General features: G+C 41.9%; 1 protein-coding gene across 1 annotated transcript; it reads left to right on the plus strand.

Moving 5' to 3' along the window:
- Positions 1-638: 638 nt before the first annotated feature.
- plk3 (polo-like kinase 3 (Drosophila)) lies at positions 639-14,336 on the plus strand. The gene is made up of 15 exons (XM_072510722.1): positions 639-880; positions 4,375-4,482; positions 4,773-4,889; positions 5,558-5,687; positions 6,156-6,243; positions 6,434-6,529; positions 6,985-7,183; positions 7,771-7,900; positions 8,457-8,566; positions 9,445-9,544; positions 10,087-10,170; positions 10,564-10,732; positions 11,055-11,184; positions 12,384-12,500; positions 12,772-14,336. Exons 1-15 carry the CDS (start codon positions 743-745, stop codon positions 12,967-12,969), a joined length of 1,914 nt encoding a protein of 637 aa, XP_072366823.1. The 5' UTR covers positions 639-742; the 3' UTR covers positions 12,970-14,336.
- The last annotated feature ends 10,030 nt before the right edge of the window (positions 14,337-24,366 follow it).

Genomic DNA, 24,366 nt, shown 5'->3' on the forward strand with positions numbered 1-24,366 from the left:
AGCTAAAGAAAACACAGTCACTCCTGCCGGTGCAACCTCTGGAAATGGTGTATGGAGGAGAGGCTAACATGTTGCATTTTGACTCCTCCGGCCTTTATAATATGGCTGGGGCGCACGATATGTGTTTCACTCTTTGCGCTGGGTCCGGCTGAGACATTCTGATTTTTCCAAAGGAGGCATTCCTCAAAGGATTGGAAAATTGAGAAACAAACCTGAGTCTCACCCCCACTGATCATTGAGAGCGAGAAAAGCACTTTGGCTGCTAACTTTTCCCTGGACATTAAAACAAGGTGAATGTGCCAAGGCGACCGAATGGGATATCTATTGATTGATTTGATTTATGGTCACATGTACCGAAGTACAGTGAAAAGTATTTTTCTGCGGATGTGAATGATTTGGCGGGGTACAATCCAAGGAAATTCCCCGCTGCTCCATTCGGCGAGCGGGCGGCCAGATGTTTGCCTCGCCACAGGCGGCACTCACACATTGAGCAGAGAGCGCGCGCAACCCGCCTTCCGGGAGCCAATCAGAGCGCCGGCTGAAGTCGAAACCCCGCCCCAAGGGGGGTATCCTGTCTTTGTGACGTCAGGTGGCGGAGTGTAACGCTATAAAGCGGCGGCAGGGATTCCCTGCCCACGTGTCCGCTCGCATTGTCAATCGAGTTCAGTGCAGGGCTGTGGAGCGGCTGGGTCGGGAGTTGTGCGTTGTTTCAAATTATACATATTTATAATAGTCGTTTAGAATGAGTTTGGAAGTTCAGAGAGCTCCGGGCGATGACAGCCCTCACCCTAAAGTTGCCCGGGACAAGCCTGATTTGTGCCGGATGGTTACCGCTCCCAAGACCGGCAAATGTTACTGTCGAGGGAGGCTGCTGGGCAAGGTAAATACAGCTTGTGCTCGCAAGCTTTTTCTTTTCAAGGTAAAGGCGGCTGGGAGTTGAGCTGCTGCAGTGCATGGATCTTTTGTTGTTGTGCAAATGCTTTATTCCACCCGGGGGTTTGGAAGTTTATTCGGTTCTGATTTGTGAGCCGTTTAATTATTCCTCCATCTCGCGCTTGGGAGTACAAATAGTTTCTACTTTCCTTTTTTAATATGATATTGAGTCTGCGAAATCGTTCAAAGGAAATGGGCACTGGGTCCTGTAAAATGTAATATGGTTTGTTAAAACCCGCAAATGTTGGTGCAAAGAGCAGGCGCCTCGGATGTACGTGTCAAAAAATGACATTACTTTTTCTTAATCTCCTAAGTAAATACCTGATATGTTTGCTTGTGATTTAAAACTATAGCTAAGTAGCAGCCCGTCCACCGCTCGTTACACTTTAGGAAGTGGCTCAATTGTTAACAACCAGGTGTGAATGTAGGTCAACGGCGAGGCTTTCACTTAACGATTTAACCAGGCTGAATAGGTAACTGTTGGAACTTGTGAAGAATGACCAGCTTCTGTTTTCAATTGTCTCTAGCGTCTGGGGTTGTTTTCTCCATGGGGCAAAAGTTGGTCTTAAATTCTCGGTATGTCCTCTCTAGTTTTATGGACATTTTTAGACCCTACAGTTCTCCACTTTGGGGACGAACGCTTATGTTTTTAAGGCACGTCACCTCGTGGGGCGAGGGTTCCGCATGACCTCGCTGATTCTGTGCATGAGGCGGGGGATGGAATTTTTGGGTTGGGAATCTTTTCAACATCCCTGGGGAAATGCACTGGTCATTGTGGGGTTTTTAAAAACCCTGACGTCCAAAGCCCAATAATAGAGGAAGAGTTGCATCCGCTCTTCCAGCAAGTTCATACTGCCACGTGTGCCGAATTTCTGCCCCTGGAAGCGGAAACTTCCATCACTTTTATTGCAGGGGAAACTCTAAATATTCTAGCTGAAGTCGTATTGGCTTTTGCTAAAGGCCAATATAGCAGGGCTGATTAGGTGATTTACTTTATCTAATCTGGCAAATTATTTTCATTCAACCTTGAATTGCATTGAAACCAACAGTAACTTGCACCTATAAACGCAATTAACATCTCCAGGCGCTCCTCAGGAGTGTTATCTGAGCATAGTCTGCTGTCCTTAACTTGAGTTTGCTGTGGACATGATTCGTTTCGAAATAACTCTTGTGGATAATCTTCTCCTTTCTCTTCCCCCCCCCCCCCCCATTATTTAAAAGGGGGGTGATGTTTTGCTACATTAATGGAAGCTGTAAAATACTTTGGAGCCACGCAAAATAGTGCCGAGGCAGAAGGAAATGTTTGTTGGATTTGCTCCCGTGAAGCAATAACCATGACCAGAATCCTTCCTCTCAACTGGCAGCATACCTGAAATGTCAGCCGTCTGACGCACTGAATACTGCCGGTGTTTTCTGTCTAGCTTTGCTCTGTTGATCATGATTAATTTCAGAAGTTTGAGGCATGTTCCACGAGGCTGGTTGAGTGCTGGTGTAACTTGAATGGACGATATTAAACCTACCTGCCTGTGGAGGAGATTGCCTCAAGTGTCTGAGACTATTCCACTTTGGATAAAACAAAAACAGTCTGGACATGATGGCACAGTGCTGCTGGCTTGGTTTCAAGTTGCATGAGCCTAGTATCTGATCCAAGCTGTCATGGAATGGTGACATGACAATGATACAACAGGAACTTGTTAATTTTGGCAAGGACCTGGATATTTTTGTGCATGAATTGCAGAAAACTAGTATGCACATAATGAAGAACGTACATGGAATTTTGGCTAAAGGAAGAGCACAAAACTAGGGAAGCTGCAACTGTACAAAGCATTGGTGAGATTGTGCCTGGGGTACTGTTGTACAATTTTGGTCCCCCTTATTTGAGGAGGGATGTAGTTGCTTTAAGAGGCAGTTCAGAGGAGGTTCACTAGATTGATTCCAGAGATGAGTAGAGTGGGTTGATACTCCGAGTTTGAAATAATGGGAGGAGATCTAATTGAAGCATATAAGATGATAAAATATAAGTGGACAGTGGATTTCCTCTATCTACTTGAAGCATAAGTGGACAGTGGATGCTTCCTCTTGTGGGGCAATCTAGAATGAGAAGTAATAGTTTTTGGGTAAGGGAATTCAGATTTAAAATAAATGAGGGGAAATTACTTCTCTCAAGTCCCCCCCCCCCCCCCCCCCCCCCCCCCCCCCCCGGGAGAAGTAGAATCTGGGACATTTGGGCATATCGACAGTAAATTTTAAGGAAAAGGGCAGATTTTAAAATTAAGGTTATGGAGAATGGGGCAGATTTTTAAATTAAGGTTATGGAGAATGGGTGCGAAGTAAAATTAAGGCTGTGGTGAATGGGTGGAAAGTAAAATTTGAGGCTGAGAAGTAAAATTGAAGTTGAGGCTTTCAACCATGATGGTATTGATAGTGAAGCAGGCATCAGGGGCTGATTGCCTGCTTTTGATCCACTTATTTGGGAAGAACAAAGTGCAGCACAGGAGCAGGCCCTTCGGCCCTCCAAGCCTGCGCTGACCATGCTGCCCATCAAAACTAAAATCTTCTACACTTCTGGGGTCCCTATCCCTCTATTCTCATCCTATTCATGTATTTGTCAAGATGTCCCTTAAATGTCACTATCGTCCCTGTTTCCTCTGGCAGTGAGATCCAGTCACCCACTACCCTCTGGTTTAAAAAAAACTTGCCTCTTGCATCTCCTCTAAACCTTGCCACTCACCTTAAACCTATGCCCCCTAGTAATTGGCCCCTCTACCCTGGGGAAAAAGTCTCTGACTATCCACCCTGTCTATGCCCCTCATAATTTTGTAGACCTCTATCAGGTCACCCCTCAACCTCCTTTGCTCCAGTGAGATCAAACCGTGTTTATTCAACTGCTCCTCATTGCTAATGCACTCCAAACCAGGTAACATCCTGGTAAATCTCTTTTGCACCCTCTGAAGCCTCCACATCCTTCTGGTAGTGTGGCGACCAGAATTGAACCAAGATTCATGCACAAAGGAAGGGTGGGGGAAGGGCTAGGGGGATGTCTTCTGCTTAACCCCAGCTTGTAAAACTATTCTAAGGAATATTCATTAGTGCTGAGCCTTTCATATTTTCACAAATGGTTTGTCCCATGTGAATGTAAGGCTGCCTCCGAATTGATGAGATAATCCGATCTGTAGGATGAATTGGTTGAGTTTATAAGGGTCCATGTATGAAAGAATGTGCATCAAATAAAACTACCATTATGACCACATAGCTGCATCGTTCTGTAGAACCTAATGTTGTTTTCCATTGCAATTATCTTTATTCAGATAGCACTGGACCATAGCGACCTACCTGTTACTACTTCTACTACATGTTCATTGCATATAGGGGTGGGTGATTTGAGATTGTGGCAAGGTTGGAACTGGATTTGTGTTAACTTAAAGTTGTTTTTCTTATTAGGGTGGATTTGCAAGATGCTATGAAATGATTGATCTCTCCAGTAACAGAGTATATGCAGTTAAAGTTATTCCACACTCTCGAGTGTCAAAACCTCACCAGAAAGATAAGGTAAAAATTACTTGCCCAACTCAGAATCCTATTATCCATCTTGACGTATTCGTAAATGCATAGCAAGTTCATAAAACTATACCTTGGAAGAGAATTCCACATTGCTACTGAAAGAAATTTTGGCTTTTCTGTTAAAGGCTGCCAGAATTCGTGGACATGTCGTGTCACATGATTATGAATCTCAGATGTGGCCTGGCATTGGAGAATGGCCTGGATGTAAGGCCTTGCTTTGAGCTGAGGTCATGTCTGTGGTACTCTGGAATCACCTTTATTTTCCCACTTTTTTACAGATAGAGAAGGAAATTGAACTCCACAAATCCCTGTCTAATAAACACATAGTGAAATTCTACCATAACTTTGAAGATGATGAAAATATTTATATCTTTCTAGAGCACTGCAGTCACAAGGTGGGTTGAATTTTGTGCTGACAACCTATTGTTGGACCACGTGTTGCCAGTTCCTCATGACTTGTAATCCCTGAATCTAATCTTTAAAATTGTTGCGCAATTGAATTGTCCACTGTCAGGAGTCTCTTGAATGCCACAATTTGTCACTCGGCAATAAAAAAGGTATTTAAGAACTAAGGACATTTTAAAAATTCTCACCGGATGTGAGCATTGCTGGCAAGGTTAGCATTTGTTGCCCATCCTCCATTGTCCTTGAACTGAGTGTCTTGCTTGGCCATTTCAGAGGGGCAGTTGAGTTAACTATTGCTGGGGGTCACATGTAGGTCAGTTTTGATAAGGATGGCAGGTATCATTTCATGAAGGACATCAGTGAACCAAATGTGTTTTTAACCACAATCAATAGTAATTTTGTGGTCACCATTACTAAAACTAGCCTTCAATTCCAGATTTTATTAACTGAATTTAAATTCCACCAGCTGGTGGTGGGATTTGAATGCATGACCCCAGAGCCTTTGCTTAAGCCTCTTGATTATTAATGCAGTGGCACTCCACTGCTTGTTGCAATTTGAGGCTAAACATGAGCACCTATTGGGCGTCCTGATGGTTTGTTATTTTGTGTTTTGTATTCCATCTGTACAACATTCTTAACATTCCATGTTGTCTTTCAGTCATTAGCACATATATTGAAAGCAAGAAGAACTTTAACAGAGCCAGAAGTCCGGTATTACCTCAGACAGATTATCTTGGGCCTCAAGTACCTCCATGTTCGGGATATCCTTCACCGAGACCTCAAGCTAGGTTTGTATAAATCTGCATGTTCTGGAATTGATTTATGGGCCATTTATCTCAAGTCACAGGCTCAAGTTCTGATGACTTTGAGGCTAGTTTTGGTGCAAGTATGATGACTAGACTGCATCATTTCACCTCACCTCTGACCAGGTACCACTTTTCCAATTAAGCTCATACTATTAAGGTGAGGTGATAGATGTGACCAGATCTGCAGAACTGTATTCTAGTTGGGAATCAACTATTTTGGAAGTGATTTCTTTTCCTCTGAACAGGCTCACTTCAAAAATAATCAATCCATTTTTGCATCTTCTAATCAATACATTGTGACTCTTGCTAATACAAAATCCCCGGGAAAGTATAAATTATTATCAATTGGGGTGTGGTCCTGGAGGACACTAGATCTGCTAATGCTAAGTATGATAATGGAACTTTACAGTGACCACATGTTTGTTCAAACCATTGTTTTGCATTTCCTAGGTAATTTCTTTGTTAACGATAACATGGAAGTAAAAGTTGGAGACTTTGGCTTGGCAACTAAGCTTCTACCAGTCGACCAGAGGAAGAGGTGTGTAATTTTTTTTGTTTCGTGTTATTAAAAAAAAAAAATACACCCAGTCCAAATTTGGGCTAGGGTGAGAAGTAAGGGTAAAAAGTTATAATTTCAGAAGCATTTTAATTGGCTAGATGATTTGACTTGAGCTCCTTTTTTTAAATTGGTTGGAGAACTGCTTATTAATCTTTCTTAAATTTTTCAGGACTATCTGTGGTACTCCGAACTATCTGGCACCCGAAGTACTAAACAAACAAGGTCATGGTCCTGAGGCTGACATCTGGTCTTTGGGTTGTGTCATGTAAGTTACTTATATTGTACAGCAATCTCAAGTATGGAAAAGTGGCAAACCACTAGATAATTCAGACTATTTTTAACTAAAGATGTTGCTCTAATTTAAACAGGCACAAGGTTTATTTGCAATAACAGCCAAACCACTACTTCCTGTCTTGAATGCTGACATTAAGTATTAGATCTGAAGTGTGTGAATCTTCAGCAAACCAATATCCACCCATCAACTTTACATACATTTATTTCAAACCCTATTTGATTTCCGTAATGCTTCTCAATAAGAATTTTCTGCAGCACCACCTTCAGCATCTAAATTCAAGCTGATGGCCTGCCCTATAGTTTAGTGAGCAAAAAAACTCTCCCATACCACGCCTCCTCTTGTCCCCCAGCCACCAGGCTTTTTCCTAGTCAGCTTTGCATGCATTTAACCTGAGGATAAGTATACTAAATGGCATTCTTTTGTAGGTACACTATGTTGTTTGGGCGGCCACCATTTGAGACCTCTGACCTCAAAGACACCTACAGATGTATTCGAGCAGTTGAGTACACCATGCCGTCGTCATTTTCAGTAGCTGCAAAGGATCTTGTTGGTAGCATCTTGAAGAAGAATCCAGAAAGCCGACCTACTCTGGATGAAATTATGAATCATGATTTTTTCACAAAAGTAAGCATTATTATGTTAACATGTGAGGGGGAAAATACCTACTTTGAACAGTGATATCCTGGTTCCAGCATCAACTCCAGGAAGTGGTGCTGATTCCCAATTTCTCAATGTAAATAGAATTTCATAAAATTTACAGTGCAGAAGGAGGCCATTCAGCCCATTGAGTCTGCACCGGCTCTTGGAAAGAGCACCCTACTTCAGCCCACACTGCCACCCTATCCCCATTACCCCAGCTAACCTTTTTTGGACTGTTACAAAAATTCCAAAACCGGTTTTGTGGGGGCAGGGCAGGAAAGAAGGTTTGCACTGCTGCCTCATGATGCCAAGGACCCATGATTAATCCCAGCTCTGGAGTTTGCACATTCTTCCTGTGTCTGTGGGGGTCTCGCCCCCACAACCCAGATGTGCAGGGTAGGTGGATTGGCCACACTAAATTGTCCCACTTTAAATAATAAAAAAAAAATCTCAGGCTACCCATGTGGCTAGCTAGAATATTCAGCTCTGCTTTGGTTTTGAAATGTAATGATTTGCATGTCTACTTGGAAGTGAGGGATGTGTCAAGTTTCCTTTTTTTTTCCCTCCTTCAGGGTTTTATACCTGATGTGCTCCACCCAAGCAGCTGCCTAATGGTTCCTGAACTGAGTAGCCCAACGCCCACTAAAAACCTCTTCAAAAAGTTTACAGAGGCTTTCTTCTTTAGGAAAAAGAGCCCAAAAGGTTAGTATGGGTATAGTCTTAAAGTACCACATATACTGCTAGACCATTAAATAATAGAAGGGAACTGTACCCACAGCACAGACTGCCTGGCATTAATTTGCTTAAAACTCTTTAGATGGCTGGACCATTGTTTTTCAATGGTGTCTTTGTATGTTTGGAAGCAAAATTATTTGTCTTTGGTCTTCCCCCTACCACATGCTAAAATGCATGTGACCTAAATTCCAGTTGGAAGTGCTAAAATTCTGTATTACACAAACTTTAGTATGCCGGTTAAGCTGTTCTAATTTACAATAAGTTAGATCTGTTTTTTGCAATCTTGAGGGCAGGATTATTCAAATAAATATTGTCATGGCATTTCTGTTTCCAATGTGGGGATGTTTTAGCACTGGGGAGGGGGGGGGAAAGCTTATCACTGTTTCTGATATCTAGTCAATCTTGTGCCCTTCCGCTTGGTTTCAGATTGCAGAATGCATCTTCCACCCACCAATATCTCTTTGCAATCTGTAAGTCTGCTGGCATAGCTCTAAATTTTAATCAAGGTTTGTCTGGATTGCAGATACTAAAACCATCTGTGTGGAGAAGGATGATATTTCCAAGCTTGCTGCAGACCTTGTGAAGACCTCCATCAACAGACAGACCAGCTATAAAACTGAAAATGTAACTGAGGTAGGAATAAGTGTTTAATTTTCAGTACCATCTTCAGCAGTGCAATCCCATAAAGATCAGAAAATGGAGAGAAACCTTGATGCACCCAAGTCTCCCAGTAACTTCAAAGTTTAATTGAACGTTCTATTTTTTTAAAATCAGACTCTGTTCCCTCAATAGGGTCCAGACTTCTATCTTTATCTGTTTTCATTATTGCTTTCTGATCCTCATTTGTAGTGGCTTTTGCATTTGGTAATGGTAAAGCATATATTTCTGTTAGTAATTCTAATCTCTATTCTCGGCTTCTAACTGTTGCATCTTTGTGTGGTAGCAACACTTGGTACATTAAACCTGGTGTTTTCAAATCTAATTTTTGGGAGCCCTTTGGCATCTCGTTTGCATCTGAGCTACAAAGAACTGATGGATGTATTTCCTATGACGTGTTGTTCATTATCATAGTTTTTAAAAAACATGTTGCACAGTTACATGCCAAATGTAATGAGCCTGTAACATAATGTTCTGAGGTCAGAATGACTCATAGAAAATTTATATGCAAAAGAAGATGAAGGAAATGCGTTCCTCTTTTATGTTGGAATCATTTGTGGCTTCCTGTATGTGCACTTAACCTATTTAACTGATGTTGATTGTCAGTGTTGCAAGCAATTTGTTTCATGCTCTTGCATAAAGCCCGTCTGTATTATTTCTGCAGGAATTTGATTTGGTAAATTTATTTTCGGGCCTAGATGCCTGTGCCTGACTATAGCAATTTAGCATCCAAAATGTGAATCTAGTTTTGGCATGAGAAAATTAATTGACTTTTCTAAATGAGTAATTTTCTCCTCTTTAATGAAAAGAGGTGCTTCTTTTTGATGTATACTAATTATATTTGTCTCCTCTAGCGTACATTTCCGACTGGTCAAACCGCAAACTCCTTTCCCAAGGAAATGGCAGAGGAAAGATTGCCAAAATCTACCAAACCAGCTGGTGCCAACAGTGAAAGTGAGTTGGTCCATGTGTGTGTGATACCAAGTGTAGTGTAACTGAACTTGTGCCTGTTTGGATTCAGATTAAGCATAAATGCTGACATGGGCCAAATGGCCTGTTTCTATGTGAACCTGCTTAATTGTAGTTTTCCTGATTGGCTTTCTTTTCTCTTGCCTATCCTCATACTGGGTGTGGATGGGAAATTGTTTGTTGTTTTTGGCTCTTTTGGGGGGGGGACGCGTGCCTGGATGCAGCAAAATGAGTCCTATCATTTTGGTTGACGCTGGCAAAGCTGGACTTTCCGTGTCACTGAACTATTAGTACCAGTGTTAAGCATTAAATTAGACTATCCTCTGTTTTGACGATAAGCCTTCCAAGATTGAGTCAGCTGGCTGGCTTAATTTAACCGCTCCACTAAAATGCATTTCTGTGCAGTATTGTTATAGCTTGCCAAATATGCTCTGATATCCAGTAAGGTCTTGGTTGCCAGCTGCACACTTAATGGATGAAATAATATCCTGGTTATTACTGAATGCCAATGTACTTGTTGTTTACAGCTGCTGAAGAGGGGCCCATAGCTCAGCAAATGGCAGATGCTGCTACCCATGTTCTCAAAAGCTGTCTTTCATCTATGCCTTCAGGTAAATGTCCATATTTAACATTATTTTGAAGTTTAAAATAACACTTTCTATGTGATTGTCCAGTAGAAATAATAAATTTAAAATCCTCCTCCCTTTTTAAATTTAGCACTGGGGTTTCTACTTCTGTATATTTAGCTAGCAGGATGGCAAAAAAAACCTTGATACTAATCTTCTTAAAAATAACTTTCTTTTCATGACTTCCCAATGAAGTAGTTTGGGTGGTAGGCAGTGAACATTGCACCCTCGGGCTAAACACTTATCACCAGCCAAGTCCCCTGTGACAAATGGCGATGTACTAAACCTACCTAGTATCTAAAACCTTCTCCCTTAGCCCTATACCGAAGACTTATTCAAGTAGACTTATTTAAGTACACTTTTTGTTTTCTCTTGCAGTGAAAAAGAACCCAGTCGGACACAGCCTACATCGGTCTAAACCCTTCCTGTGGGTCACTAAATGGGTGGACTACTCCAATAAATATGGTTTTGGTTACCAGTTGTCTAATCGCAGTATTGGTGTCCTGTTCAATGATGGAACTCACATGAGCCTCTCTGCAAACCGAAGGTGAGTGGTAATATCTTATTTAATCACGCCTCTTCAATCCTGATTATTGTCTCTTGCGTAGGAGATAAAAAGCTAAATCCATTCAACTCAACCCATATGTGGATAACCCTGACCCCACAATATTGGCTTTTGGACACGCTGCTAAGACCAAACTTTTTTGGATTTTTTTTTTTTGTACCAATACTTTTTTTTGTGGTTTTTTCCTTTTTCCAAGTTCATTTTTTTGTTTCATAGTTCATGCCTTGTTACCCGTACAACTCTATTATTTTAAAAAGCATGTTTCCCCAAGCACTGAACTTTTTCCCCTTCACTCTTTTCACAGGAATGTGTATTATTACCTCAATAACAACCAGCATTTTTCCTTCTCTGCCTCTGCAATTCCAGAGCAGCTGGTGAAACAGATGACAATTGTCCACTATTTTGCCAACTACATGGAGGAAAATTTGATGGAGGTGAGTTGAGTTATGTAACCTCTGACTTTGTATCCAAACAACCAGTATATTTTTTGGAGATTATGCCATTAGTTTCAATTGCAGCTACAATCAAGATTGAATTCTCACATACCCCTTACTAGGAGGTGTAAAGGCCAATGGGTGGGGGAAGAGTTGACAAGAGGCCCAAAAATCTAATTGCACTGTTGTGAATATTCCACTGCATCCTCTGCTGATGCCTGCTATGACTGAGAGAAGGCCAGCATGAAATTGATTTGCAGCCTGCTAATAGGGTACAGAGCCACCCACTCCCTATTTTTCCATGCCACTAGAAGGCAGGAAAAACTCCAGTGCCAACAAAATGGCATGCAGGTACCAGGACTCACTTAGGCTGCCTCCATTCTGGATGGAAGCCACCAGAAACCCTGGAACACAGCCTCAAGAAATCCTAGAACACCACTGCCAGCAGGATGGTGGATCATCCAGGTTCCTGGCTCCATCTTTTTCAGGAGGTCTAGTGGGTCAGTGAGGTTAGGTGCCTTTTCATGTGGCACCCATGTGACAGCTGACTACGTGCCATTGTGCCTGCCCCACTCGGGAATAGGTAACGCCCAGTTACATCATTAGAATGGAACAGGGCCAGTGTTTTCCTGCAGGCTTCTGCAAACCAGAAACCCTCACCTGCATTCCCATCACAGAACTAAATTCTGCCCCCAAAATGCAAATAAGAGTAGTACCAGGGACCCAGTTCGATTCCGGCTTTGGGCGACTATGGTTCTAGAGTGCTCTGGTTTCCTCTCAGTACAAAGATAAATTAAATAAATAACCTTTTTATTGTCACAAGTAGGCTTACATTAACACTACAATGAAGTTACTGTGAAAAGCCCCTCGTCATCACATTTTGGCACCCTGTTTGTGTACACAAACTAGTATGGGAATTAAACACTTGCTGCTGGCCTTGTTTTGCATCACAAACTAGCTGTCTAGCCCACTGAGCTAAACTGCAGGTTGAGTGGATTGGCCATGACCAATGCATGGGGATAAGGTCTGGGAGTGGATCTAAAGAGTTCTTGGGGTTGGTGCAGACTCTGGGCCAAATGGCCTCTTTGTTTTGCACTAGTGACTCTATGGAATTGTCTGGCACTTGACTAATCAAATCTCAATGCAGTAAGCACTTTAATTCTAATGTGCACATTTTAAAGCCTCTATTGTTTCTGCAGGGAGGTGACTTGCCCAGGACATTCCTTGAAGATTGCCACGATCCATCTTTGTTCCTGTTACAGTGGGTTAAAACCGATTATTCCCTATTGATGTTGTTCAACAATGGCACTTTACAGGTAATCTGCTTCTTGCAAATTTTAAAATGGTTAATCTAGTTTAATTATTGGCTGTCTGCTGCTATTGCCTTGCCCAATTATACTTGTCCTGGGCCATAATTGTCCACCCAGCACCTTGTGTTGAGAATGCTTCAGTTAAACACTTGGATGATGCTTCTAACATCACCTGTAAAATGTTTACTCACCAGCTTTAGAATCTGTGCATATCCAATCACTTGTATTTGAATACGTTGCGTACCAAAACCTTCTAACCCTGTCTCTTCTTTATCAGGTTAACTTTTACCATGATCATACAAAACTCATTCTATGCAAAGCTGACCATTCCTACCTGCTTACGTACATCAACAAGGATCGTATTGCTTGCACCTACAAACTGAGCACCATAATGGAGCTGGGCTGTTCACAAGAACTCTACCATCGTCTGACATATACATTGAAACTGTTACAGCAGCAGAAGGCAGACTCTTAAAACCTCTTTGAAGAGGAATGACATTACTTCTGCTATGGAGTTTTACAGGGTGCAAGATACTGAGCTATTGGAGTGTATGCTCTGACTGGCCAGTGACTGGCAACAATTAGCTGCTGCTATTTGGGGAGGGAGGGGGAGTGGAATCTAAAGTCTTAAACTATTGGTGCTTTATAATCTTCCATCTGTTTAAATGTCACTACTGTAATGAGAAGGATGTGTACACAACTGAGCTGTTATTGAAGTTATTTTTGTTTGGTTCTCTACTCCTCCCTCAATACTTTGAGGGTTTGTGAATGATTTCAGTGGGCAGAGATGAGGATGGCTTCCTAATTACTACCCTGGAATAAGAAAACTATAAAGCTGCTACTCTAGTGTAGTTAGTTAAATGATCATCTGATTACTGGCATGGAAAGCAAATCTAATGTGATGGCTCCCACTTACTGTCACAAGGCAGGCTTGTTGTTTTTCTACCAGAGTGTGTTTGACTATAATGCTTCCTCATCGATAGGAAAATGTCAGTCAACAACAGTTGAGTTAATAACTATCATAAATTGGAACTGTTTACTCGCTAACTTGGGGTCAAACTGCAAGAAAAATTTAACATCTGCATATGGCTTATTGCGAATGGGGTACAAGACCAGTTCCACTTGCTTGCCAGGGTCTTGATGGACTTGAGGATCAGGATCAATGTCCTAATTTGTTTCTTTGGTCCCCATGAACCTGGTTGTTTTTTTTTTTCAAAGCAAACTCTTCCAGCTTAATGTCAATCCTGTGCATTGACTTGAAATAATGCTCAAAGTTAGGTTTTTAAATCAAAACCCTAGTTTGATGCAATTGTAATGGCCAATGGTGGTTTCTGCACTACTGTTTCAAACTTGCGAAAAATTGTCCTTGAGTGACAAGATTCAAGTGTGGCATTATGAAACCAGATTGGCAAGTTTGATTTTACAGCAACTGTTAGCCTGTTGGCAGGATAGTGGTGTCCCAATTTAGAATTGTGTACAGTCTAATTGTTTTCCGAGTAGTGGCTAAAAAAGGCTTTCTTTACATCAATAGCTGATGGTGAAATTGGAGGCCTTTTAAAATATGAACGTCAGGAGAGAGTGGCACAAAGGAAAATAAATTGTTTGGACAATTGTGGTACAACTGAGATTTTCAGCTCATTCCAACATTTATCTAGACTTCTAGTGAGGCCTCTGGATTCCTTGGTATTTAATAAATTTGGTCTTATTTATGTTTACGCAAGTATTAAATGAGCCTATTTATTTTTGTATTATTTATTTTTTTTGGTTTTAAAGAACAGAATGCAACTAAAATTCTGTAAAAAGGTGTGTTTTTTATTGAAATAAAGTTTCCTGAGAGCAAAACTTGTGTCCTGTTCCATGCCAAAGGGGTGGGAGAACTGAATTTTCAAAGTGTGCACTGCACCCAACTTGGGATGGTTTTTTAATTAAAAAAAAAAAAAAAAGATGCGATGAAGGCCAGAATTTATTCAGTACTTCTGTGGAGTGAGAAGTGCAGTCTAAAATTTCAAAATCCAGAGTACACCTTTGTTCACCTCCCATGAGCAAACACCAATGCTCTAAAAACCATTTTGACATCTGGTCCATGCAGGTTTTTGTGCATTATTCCCCGTTTGATTCATTGGTAGACTATCCTAGATGGATACAGCACAGGGCATTTTGTTCCTTCAGTACAAAAGCTTCCAATTAATCCCACTCCTGTAACACTGCAGCACTTTTCCTCTTGCCCTTTTTAGCTACTGTCTCTTTTTTTTTTTTTTGTGTCCACCTTTTAAATTTGTAGCCTCTAGGAAGAGATCCTTGGCTTACTCAGTACCCACCCCTGCCTGTTCTCACTCAGTACCCACCCCTGCCTGTTCTCAAGTGCACCCAAGTCACTGTTCCAGTAAATCCTTCACCCTTTCTAAGGTCTTAAAACAGTGGTTGACAATTGAACAATCATCTGCTGTAAATGGACTACGCTTGGAAGATTTGTGTCCTACAGCTCGGTAATGTTTTGAGTAGTCTAGGTACAAACCAGCCAACTGATCACTTTGGCAGTGACTTCATACTAAATTTCAGTTTTTATTTTTAAAAAGCGGGATGGTGGTAGAAGTGAACTTTCCAGTTAGTTGATGCCTGTAAAGCTTACTGGGAGATGGGCACTTACAAAAGCAGCATGGAATATGGGCACTGCCTTCACCAAACAGTGTCAGGTGATTTTTGTACAGGCTTGAGACTTGCGATGGACATGGCTGAACATAACTTACCTTCCCAAGTGCTGATTGACTAAACCCCTGCCCCCCCCTTCCCCCCCCCCCCCCCCCCCCCCCCAAAAAAAAAAACTGATTGAGGTTTTAAAATGACTGGCTACTAGACTGGTTAGCCCCATGAAAATGGAATTACAAATGACATTTGGTAGCTTGATTGGAATGTTCCACTTGTGTTAATTACATCTATCCATCTATTGCCTAGACAAAAGGAGCCATTGGTTTCTATATATGCTAGAAACTGGCATCTGATCTGGATGTACCTTATTGGTCCACTAGGACAGCCCAGAAAGTCAGTCTGGGGAGCTATCATTGGAAGGGGCCTGCCTCAAAATTTATCTTGGGTAGGTAATTGGGACTTGTTAATTTTACCTGCCAGAGTATAATTCTTTATTACAGGGACTTGGCCAACTTTGACTGAAAAGTCAAGTTGTTTGGGTGTAATTGGATTGAATTAATTGCCTGAAATACCTGACCCTTTTCTCTTCAGTGAGTGAAGATGGAATCCACCAGGGCTCAACATTTTGCCTACCATCTTGAGGATTGATTAGAACTGATCATCTTTTCCCAAAAGCCGTGTGTGCCTGCCTGTTGTATCTTCAGAAATGATATTTTCTTTCTTCATGGTGCCGAATAACTGGTTCGGCCCTGGCCCAGGGTCACTGTCCGTGTGGAGTTTGCACATTCTCCCTGTGTCTGCGTGGGTCTCACCCCCACAACCCAAAGATGTGCAGGGTAGGTGGATTGGCCACACTAAATGGGCCCTTAATCAAAAAAAATTTGAATACTCTAAATTCAAAAATATATATAGGTAGGGGATTGCTGTCATAGATGTTCTGATTAGTTGGTAGCTTCTGCATATCCTGGGGCGGCGCAGTGGTTATCTCGGCTACCTCATGGTGCCGAGGATCCTCGTTCGATTCGAGCCCTGGGTCACTCTCCGTGTGGAGTCTGTACATTCTCCCCGTGTTTGCGTGGGTTTCACCCCCACACCCCAAAGATGTGCAGGGTGGGTGCATTGGCCATGCTAAATTGTCCCTTACTTTTGGGGGGGGGAATAATTGCGTACTCCAAATGAATAAAAGAAAAATTTTTAAAAACAAAAAACATCCTGGTAGATAGGTTATTTGACACAAGTCATTGATTAGAGCCCTGGTTTGTGTCTGATGCAATAACTAACCACTACATAATGTTCAACTCGTATGTTTGTATTTGCTCTTGGCTCCCCATCAAGTACTCCATGGTGCAATAGCTTGTTGCAAATGCTTTACACAACTGACATTTGCCAGTAGTGGAATATGTATTTCTTTCCTTAGGATTGTACTGCCACGTGTTTCATAATTACCACATAATTTAGGGAAGGTTACTAACTTGAGAGTGTTGTCTTCATGGGACAGTTTATGGTACGCCTTAATACCGGCTGTAAGCAATACAACATGATTTTTAATATTGTCATATTCCAAACATTGTAATTAGGCAAATGTTTGGAGTATTGTTTATTACAGAAAATTTAAAGCACTTTTCATAAAGTGACATGTAAAATATGATAAAGGACATGAACAGTTGCTTTGTACTCGCACACTGGAACCCAACTGTTTCATTTGGAATTTACTGTCAGAAAGTTAATTTGTTATCTATAGATATGTTTCTACACCAGGGTAGCTTGGTCCATGAGTTTGATAACACATGTCAATGTTGCAGATCATCAGCAGGTAATGACTAGGGTATCAAGATTATTCAACAAGCTTGTTTGACTCCAATGCAAAAAGAAATTTACTGGAATGGTAAAGGGATAAAGGATATGTGAAGAAACGGGAGGAGTTGAGGTTGTTCTCCTTCAAGCAGTAGAAGTTCAAAGTCTGAATAGTTTTGATATGAATGAGGAGAAACTTTCCAGTGGAAAAAAAGGTCAATATCCAGAGCCTGCTAGTCAGGGCAGTGTTTCAGGGTTTGAGAATACAGACTTGTTGGTGCCAAGGGAATTTTAAGAACTGGCTTTGGATGAAGTTGGTTCGATTGGTTGGCTGGCAACCTGTGAGTTGGCCAAGGACAGTATTCTGGCTGACAACAGTCAGTGATTGGTTCCTGTGCGATGCTTCTGAGAACCGGGCAGAAATGATTAGACCTTGAAGGGAGAAGGAACTCTCTCGCTCTCTCACTCTCTGCTGAAGTAAAGGACTGCTTTATTGTTGTAAAACCAGCGAGTGCCAGGCACATCTTTGCTGTATAGTTGAAATGAATGAAACTGAACTCCATAAACATTTGTACAAATTATATATTAGGTTGCATGTAGGTGCAAATTGTAATGGGGTATTTGCTAGTTAAATATTGTTACATTAAATGTAATACTCAGGAACAGTTTCTAAAATAAATGCTTTCCTTCCCTTTTCCGTTTTGTTAGTTTAGGAACTTCATCAGATTGAATTTCACCCTACCCACTCATTCAGATTTGTCAGGATTTAAATTTATGATTCCTATGACTCTGCACCCATTAATACAATGAGAGCTTAGGCTGAAGTTCAAAATCTGGAGCACAAGATTAATAGCAACTGATTGAGAAATGTACTTTCGTTTTGCATTCACACCACCAATAGCAAAAATTAATGGTACTGTATTAATGCATGTTTTACTTTTTTTTTTGTTTGTGTAGGTAAATTAACTCCACTGGAGATTATGGTGTAAACCTATCGGTAAGATGACAAACAGGTGTAACTGCGTAATTTAAAAAAAAAAAAAGAGATTCAATCCGGAAAACCTACAGCCAGTATCTTCCAGCTTTGACAAAGTGGCTATGCCGGAAATGTCAACTTTTCTAATATGGGGGGGAAAAAAAGATGCTTGAAATACTCAGCAGGTCTGGCAGCCTCTGTGCAGAGATTTTTGAATTCTGTTCTCTCTGCAGACATAGCTGGGTGTTGTCACTATCTTCTGCTTTTGTTTCAGATTTTCTAGCATCTTCCGTTCCTTTCCTCTTGTTGGCAATCCTGCCATGCTGTGCTCCACTCCTCCACTGTTGTAAGATTTAAGTGAGAAATGTCCTTCCTCGCTTTAATCTGACCTCGTGCAGAAGATTTTAAATTTCTTTTCCTTTTGTGTTCTGGCCTCCCATTGATTTTAAACCAAAAGCAGGAACTGTGACTAAAATCAGGAGTCGGGAGGGAAAGTGACTGTTTAAATATGACCATTCTGGCAAAGAGAGCAGATAGGAGTGCACGAGTATGTGCTGCCCAGGAAATTGCTTTGTTAGAAAGAAAATCATATAAAATGACTCCTCTCAGAGAGAGAAATATTGAATCTTAACTAGAGCAGAAACAGTGACAAAGTAAGTTTATGCATGTGGAAAAGGAATAGGTTTGTACAAAGCAGTTGTCCTCAACCTTTTTGGGGTTAGGTAACCCTATAACATAGTGAAATTCTGTGGAACCTCAACCCCCTCCCCTTCCTCCTCCTCCCACCATATATATTATGAAACCTAAAATGAAAATAAGGTAAAACTGCTGATTGAATAAATAATGAGATTTCATTAAATGTAAGAACAATATATCTTAAACTTGAAAAATTTGGTACAATTTTCAAATGACAAAGTCGTGCGGAACCCTTTAGGTGTGCTTGGGGAAACCCTTGGGTGCCAGGGAACCCTACTTGAGAAACCCCGATGGAAAGTCACAATGATCTCTTATTTCGACTTCCTTTGAGCATTTCTGGGATATGGATCTTTTAACCAAATTAAACAGAAAATTGATGGAATAGAATAGTTCACAAAGGTAATAAATTTTAAAAACGTTCCTCATTTTGCATTCATTAATATAAGTGGATTTCCTTCCACTCCACTCTGGAATTCTTTTCTTCAATCTTCTTATTATTGGTTTGCTTCCTCAGTTCACTTATTTCAAAACAAAGTTTACAAATGGGACAACGACTGCAAAATCTGATGCACAAAATAGAAACTCTCATTCAATTTGGTGTGTTTGTGACTGGAGGAATAATCTGAAATCTGTATGAAGAAAACACTTAGGCTTAAACTTTAAGAAGGGCGAGCACCTGACTTCGACAGGCCCACTTCCATTTCACAGTCTCTCTCAATGTTGTGAGCAATCACATGCACCTCACTTCACTTGCCCTTGCTTTATGTGTAGATCACTTCAGTCATTCCAGTAAGATTAAAAACTACACGGATAGAAATCAGAATGTGGCAACCAGGCCCATGAGCAATGCTCAACAAAATATCCCGTGGGGCAGCACGGTGGCGCAGTGGGTTAGCCCTGCTGCCTCAAAGCGCCCAGGTTCGATCCCGGCTCTGGGTCGCTGTCCATGTGGAGTTTGCACATTCTCCCTGTGTCTGCGTGGGTTTCTACCCCACAACCCAAAAATGTGCAGGGTAGGTGGATTGACCACACTAAATTGTCTCTTAATTGGAAAAAATGAATTCGGTACTCTGATAAAACAAATTTATCAAACACATGTCAGCATTCACATACGTAGACTGAGCTTTCTTGTACAAGCCCTTAGAGCCTGTCTTGAGTGCTCATTTTCCTATACTGGAGCTTTTATGAGAGACATCCCCAATGTCAAGTCTTGTTGGTTGAGCACTGCTGAGTTTCCATTGAGAACACATCAGATGAGCTTGGAGGATGACTTCGAGCAGTTGTGGGCCTATATGCTGTAGCTGTAGAGAGCAGCATCTCAATGTGAGCTGTAGCAAGCTGGCAGTCCAATAAGGCAAACTACAATAGAAGCTGTCGACACATAGGTTGGTGGAATTGTGGATAGCGATGAGGACTGTCAGAGGAGACCATAAGACATAGGAGTGGAAGTAAGGCCATTCGGCCCATCGAGTCCACTCCGCCATTCAATCATGGCTGATTTCAACTCCATTTACCCGCTCTCTCTCCATAGCCCTTAATTCCTCGAGAAATCAAGAATTTATCAACTTCTGTCTTAAAGACACTCAACGTCCCGGCCTCCACCGCCCTCTGTGGCAATGAATTCCGCAGACCCACCACTCTCTGGCTGAAGAAATTTCTCCTCATCTCTGTTCTAAAGTGACTCCCTTTTATTCTAAGGCTGTGCCCCCGGGTCCTAGTCTCCCCTGCTAATGGAAACAACTTCCCTACATCCACCCTATCTAAGCCATTCATTATCTTGTAAGTTTCTATTAGATCTCCCCTCAACCTCCTAAACTACAATGAATATAATCCCAGGATCCTCAGACGTTCATCGTATGTTAGGCCTACCATTCCTGGGATCATCCGTGTGAATCTCCGCTGGACCCGCTCCAGTGCCAGTATGTCCTTCCTGAGGTGTGGGGCCCAAAATTGCTCACAGTATTCTAAATGGGGCCTAACTAATGCTTTATAAAGCTTCAGAAGTACATCCCTGCTTTTATATTCCAAGCCTCTTGAGATGAATGACAACATTGCATTTGCTTTCTTAATTACGGACTCAACCTGCAAGTTTACCTTTAGAGAATCCTGGACTAGGACTCCCAAGTCCCTTTGCACTTCAGCATTATGAATTTTGTCACCGTTTAGAAAATAGTCCATGCCTCTATTCTTTTTTCCAAAGTGTAAGACCTTGCACTTGCCCACGTTGAATTTCATCAGCCATTTCTTGGACCACTCTCCTAAACTGTCTAAATCTTTCTGCAGCCTCCCCACCTCCTCCATACTACCAGCCCCTCCACCTATCTTTGTATCATCGGCAAACTTAGCCAGAATGCCCCCAGTCCCGTCATCTAGATCGTTAATAAATAAAGAGAACAGCTGTGGCCCCAACACTGAACCCTGCGGGACACCACTCGTCACCGGTTGCCATTCCGAAAAAAGACCTTTTATCCCAACTCTCTGCCTTCTGCCTGACAGCCAATCATCAATCCATGTTAGTACCTTGCCTCGAATACCATGGGCCCTTATTTTACTCAGCAGTCTCCCGTGAGGCACCTTATCAAAGGCCTTTTGGAAGTCAAGATAGATAACATCCATTGGCTCTCCTTGGTCTAACCTATTTGTTATCTCTTCAAAGAACTCTAACAGGTTTGTCAGGCACGACCTCTCCTTACTAAATCCATGCTGACTTGTCCTAATCTGACCCTGCACTTCCAAGAATTTAGAAATCTCATCCTTAACAATGGATTCTAGAATCTTGCCAACAACCGAGGTTAGGCTAATTGGCCTATAATTTTCCATCTTTTTCCTTGTTCCCTTCTTGAACAGGGGGGTTACAACAGCGATTTTCCAATCCTCTGGGACTTTTCTGGACTCCAGTGACTTTTGAAAGATCATAACTAACGCCTCCACTATTTCTTCAGCTATCTCCTTTAGAACTCTAGGATGTAGTCCATCTAGGCCCGGAGATTTATCAATTTTTAGACCTCTTAGTTTCTCTAGCACTTTCTCCTTTGTGATGGCTACCATATTCAACTCTGCCCCCTGACTCTCCAGAATTGGTGGGATATTACTCATGTCTTCTACTGTGAAGACTAACGCAAAGTACTTATTTAGTTCCTCAGCTATTTCCTTGTCTCCCATCACAAAATTACCAGCGTCATTTTGGAGCGGCCCAATGTCAACTTTTGCCTCCCGTTTGTTTTTAATGTATTTAAAGAAACTTTTACTATCATTCCTAATGTTACTGGCTAGCCTACCTTCACATTTGATCCTCTCTTTCCTTATTTCTCTCTTTGTTATCCTTTGTTTGTTTTTGTAGCCTTCCCAATCTTCTGACTTCCCACTACTCTTTGCCACATTATAGGCATTCTCTTTTGCTTTGATGCATTCCCTAACTTCCTTTGTCAGCCATGGCTGCGTAATCCCCCCTCTGATAACCTTTCTTTTCTTTGGGATGAACCTCTGCACTGTGTCCTCAATTACTCCCAGAAACCCCTGCCATTGCTGTTCTACTGTCTTTCCCACTAGGCTCTGCTCCCAGTCGATTTTCGTCAGTTCCTCCCTCATGCCCCTGTAGTTACCTTTATTTAACTGTAACACCTTTACATCTGATTCTACCTTCTTTCTTTCAAATTGGAGATTGAATTCTACCATATTATGATCACTGCCTCCTAAGTGCTCCCTTACTTTAAGATCTTTAATCAAGTCTGGCTCATTACATAACACTAAGTCCAGAATGGCCTGTTCCCTCGTGGGCTCCATCACAAGCTGTTCCAAAAAGCCCTCCTGTAAACATTCAATGAATTCCTTTTCCTTGGGTCCACTGGCAGCATTATTTACCCAGTCCACCTGCATATTGAAGTCCCCCATGATCACTGTGACCTTGCCTTTCTGACATGCACTTTCTATTTCGTGGTGCATTTTGTGCCCCCGGTCCTGACCACTGTTAGGAGGCCTGTGCATAACTCCCATTATGGTTTTTTTGCCTTTGTGGTTCCTCAACTCTACCCACACAGACTCCACATCATCTGACCCCATGTAATTTAGTGCTATTGATTTAATTTCATTCCTAATTAACAAGGCAACCCCGCCCCCTCTGCCCACCTCCCTGTCTTTTCGATAGGTTGTGAATCCCTGGATGTTTAAATGCCAGTCCTGAACCCCCTGCAATCATGTCTCTGTGATACAACAGGATTTAGATCATTTGGAGACTTAGGCGGCGAGATGGCAGATGGAATTTAATCCGGACAAATGTGAGGTAATGCATTTTGGAAGGTCTAATACAGGTAGGGAATATACAGTGAATGGTAGAACCCTCAAGAGTAGTCAGAGAGATCTTGGTGTACAGGTCCACAGGTCACTGAAAGGAGCAACACAGGTGGAGAAGGTAGTCAAGAAGGCATACGGCATGCTTGCCTTCATTGGCCGGGGCATTGAGTATAAAAATTGGCAGGTCGTGTTGCAGCTGTATAGAACCTTAGTTAGGCCACACTTGGAGTATAGTGTTGAATTCTGGTCGCCACACTACCAGAGGGATGTGGAGGCTTTGGAGAGGGTGCAGAGGAGATTTACCAGGATGTTGCCTGGTATGGAGGGCATTAGCTATGAGGAGAGGTTGAATAAACTTGGTTTGTTCTCACTGGAACGAAGGAGGTTGAGGGGCAACCTGATAGAGGTCTACAAATTATGAGGGGCATAGACAGAGTGGATAGTCAGAGACCTTTTCCAGGGTAGAGGGGTCAATTACTAGGGGGCATAGGTTTAAGGTGCGAGGGGCAAGGTTTAGAGGCGATGTACGAGGCAGGTTTTTTACACAGAGGGTAGTGGGTGCCTGGAACTCGCTGCCGGAGGAGGTGGTGGAAGCAGGGACAATAGTGACATTTGAGGGGCATCTTGACAAATACATGAATAGGATGGGAATAGAGGGATGCGGACTCCGGAAGTGTCGAAGATTTTAGTTTCGACGGGCAGCATGGCTCAGGCTTGGAGGGCCAAAGGGCCTGTTCCTGTGCTGTACTGTTCTTTGTTCTTTGTCCTTTGTTCTGTCAGATTTGCCATCAAATGTTCCGTCGTGATGGGTTCCACTGTGTTGCTGATGGATCTGACCACTGTAAAGTCAGAATGGCCGCATGTTTCTCCCAGGCTCTAGGTTGCCCATCACTGTTCTAGGTAGTTAAGGTTAAGCAGCATCCCTACACACATTGGGGATACTGTAAACACCCTTGTAGGCAGCTCACACCTATCAATTCTAGACATAGTGAAGGGAATTTTGGCCTGGGGAGGCGGTGCGGGAAAGAGGAGTTTTACATATAAGGCAGACAGAAACTCTAATTAAGTCACTTTCCAAATAGATTGTTTCAATGGCTTACAAGCACAATAATAGTCTTTTTTATATGAGGTGAACATCTTGCAGTTCACATGTACCGGCCTGGAGGCAACAAAATTCAGAAATACACAATAGATGGAAATATGTAGGAAATCTTTAATAAAATACCAACAGTAAAACATTACTTACGCACAGGTGTAATTTATGCACCAGACTCAAGACATGACAAAATCTACACTCTTATTAGTGAAGTTTATATTCTAGTATCAAAGTTTTGCTCTATGCATTTGATATACAAACATGAGAACATGTGAAAGGTTTCCAAAGCAGAAGAGCTACCAGTCTCCAAGGCTATTTGATTGAATGTCGCTAGATATGCAATATTTCTCAATGCCGCAAATGAAGTTTTTTAA

The sequence above is a fragment of the Scyliorhinus torazame genome, chromosome 7 (genome assembly GCF_047496885.1).
Source record: "Scyliorhinus torazame isolate Kashiwa2021f chromosome 7, sScyTor2.1, whole genome shotgun sequence".
Classification (NCBI taxonomy): domain Eukaryota; kingdom Metazoa; phylum Chordata; class Chondrichthyes; order Carcharhiniformes; family Scyliorhinidae; genus Scyliorhinus; species Scyliorhinus torazame.

Coding starts and splice junctions, on each gene's coding strand:
- plk3 (XM_072510722.1), top strand. CDS start 743: ATGAGTTTGGAAGTTCAGAGAGCTCCGGGCGATGACAGCCCTCACCCT. Junction 6,244..6,433: donor CCAGTCGACCAGAGGAAGAG/GTGTGTAATTTT, acceptor TAAATTTTTCAG/GACTATCTGTGGTACTCCGA. Junction 7,184..7,770: donor ATCATGATTTTTTCACAAAA/GTAAGCATTATT, acceptor TCCCTCCTTCAG/GGTTTTATACCTGATGTGCT.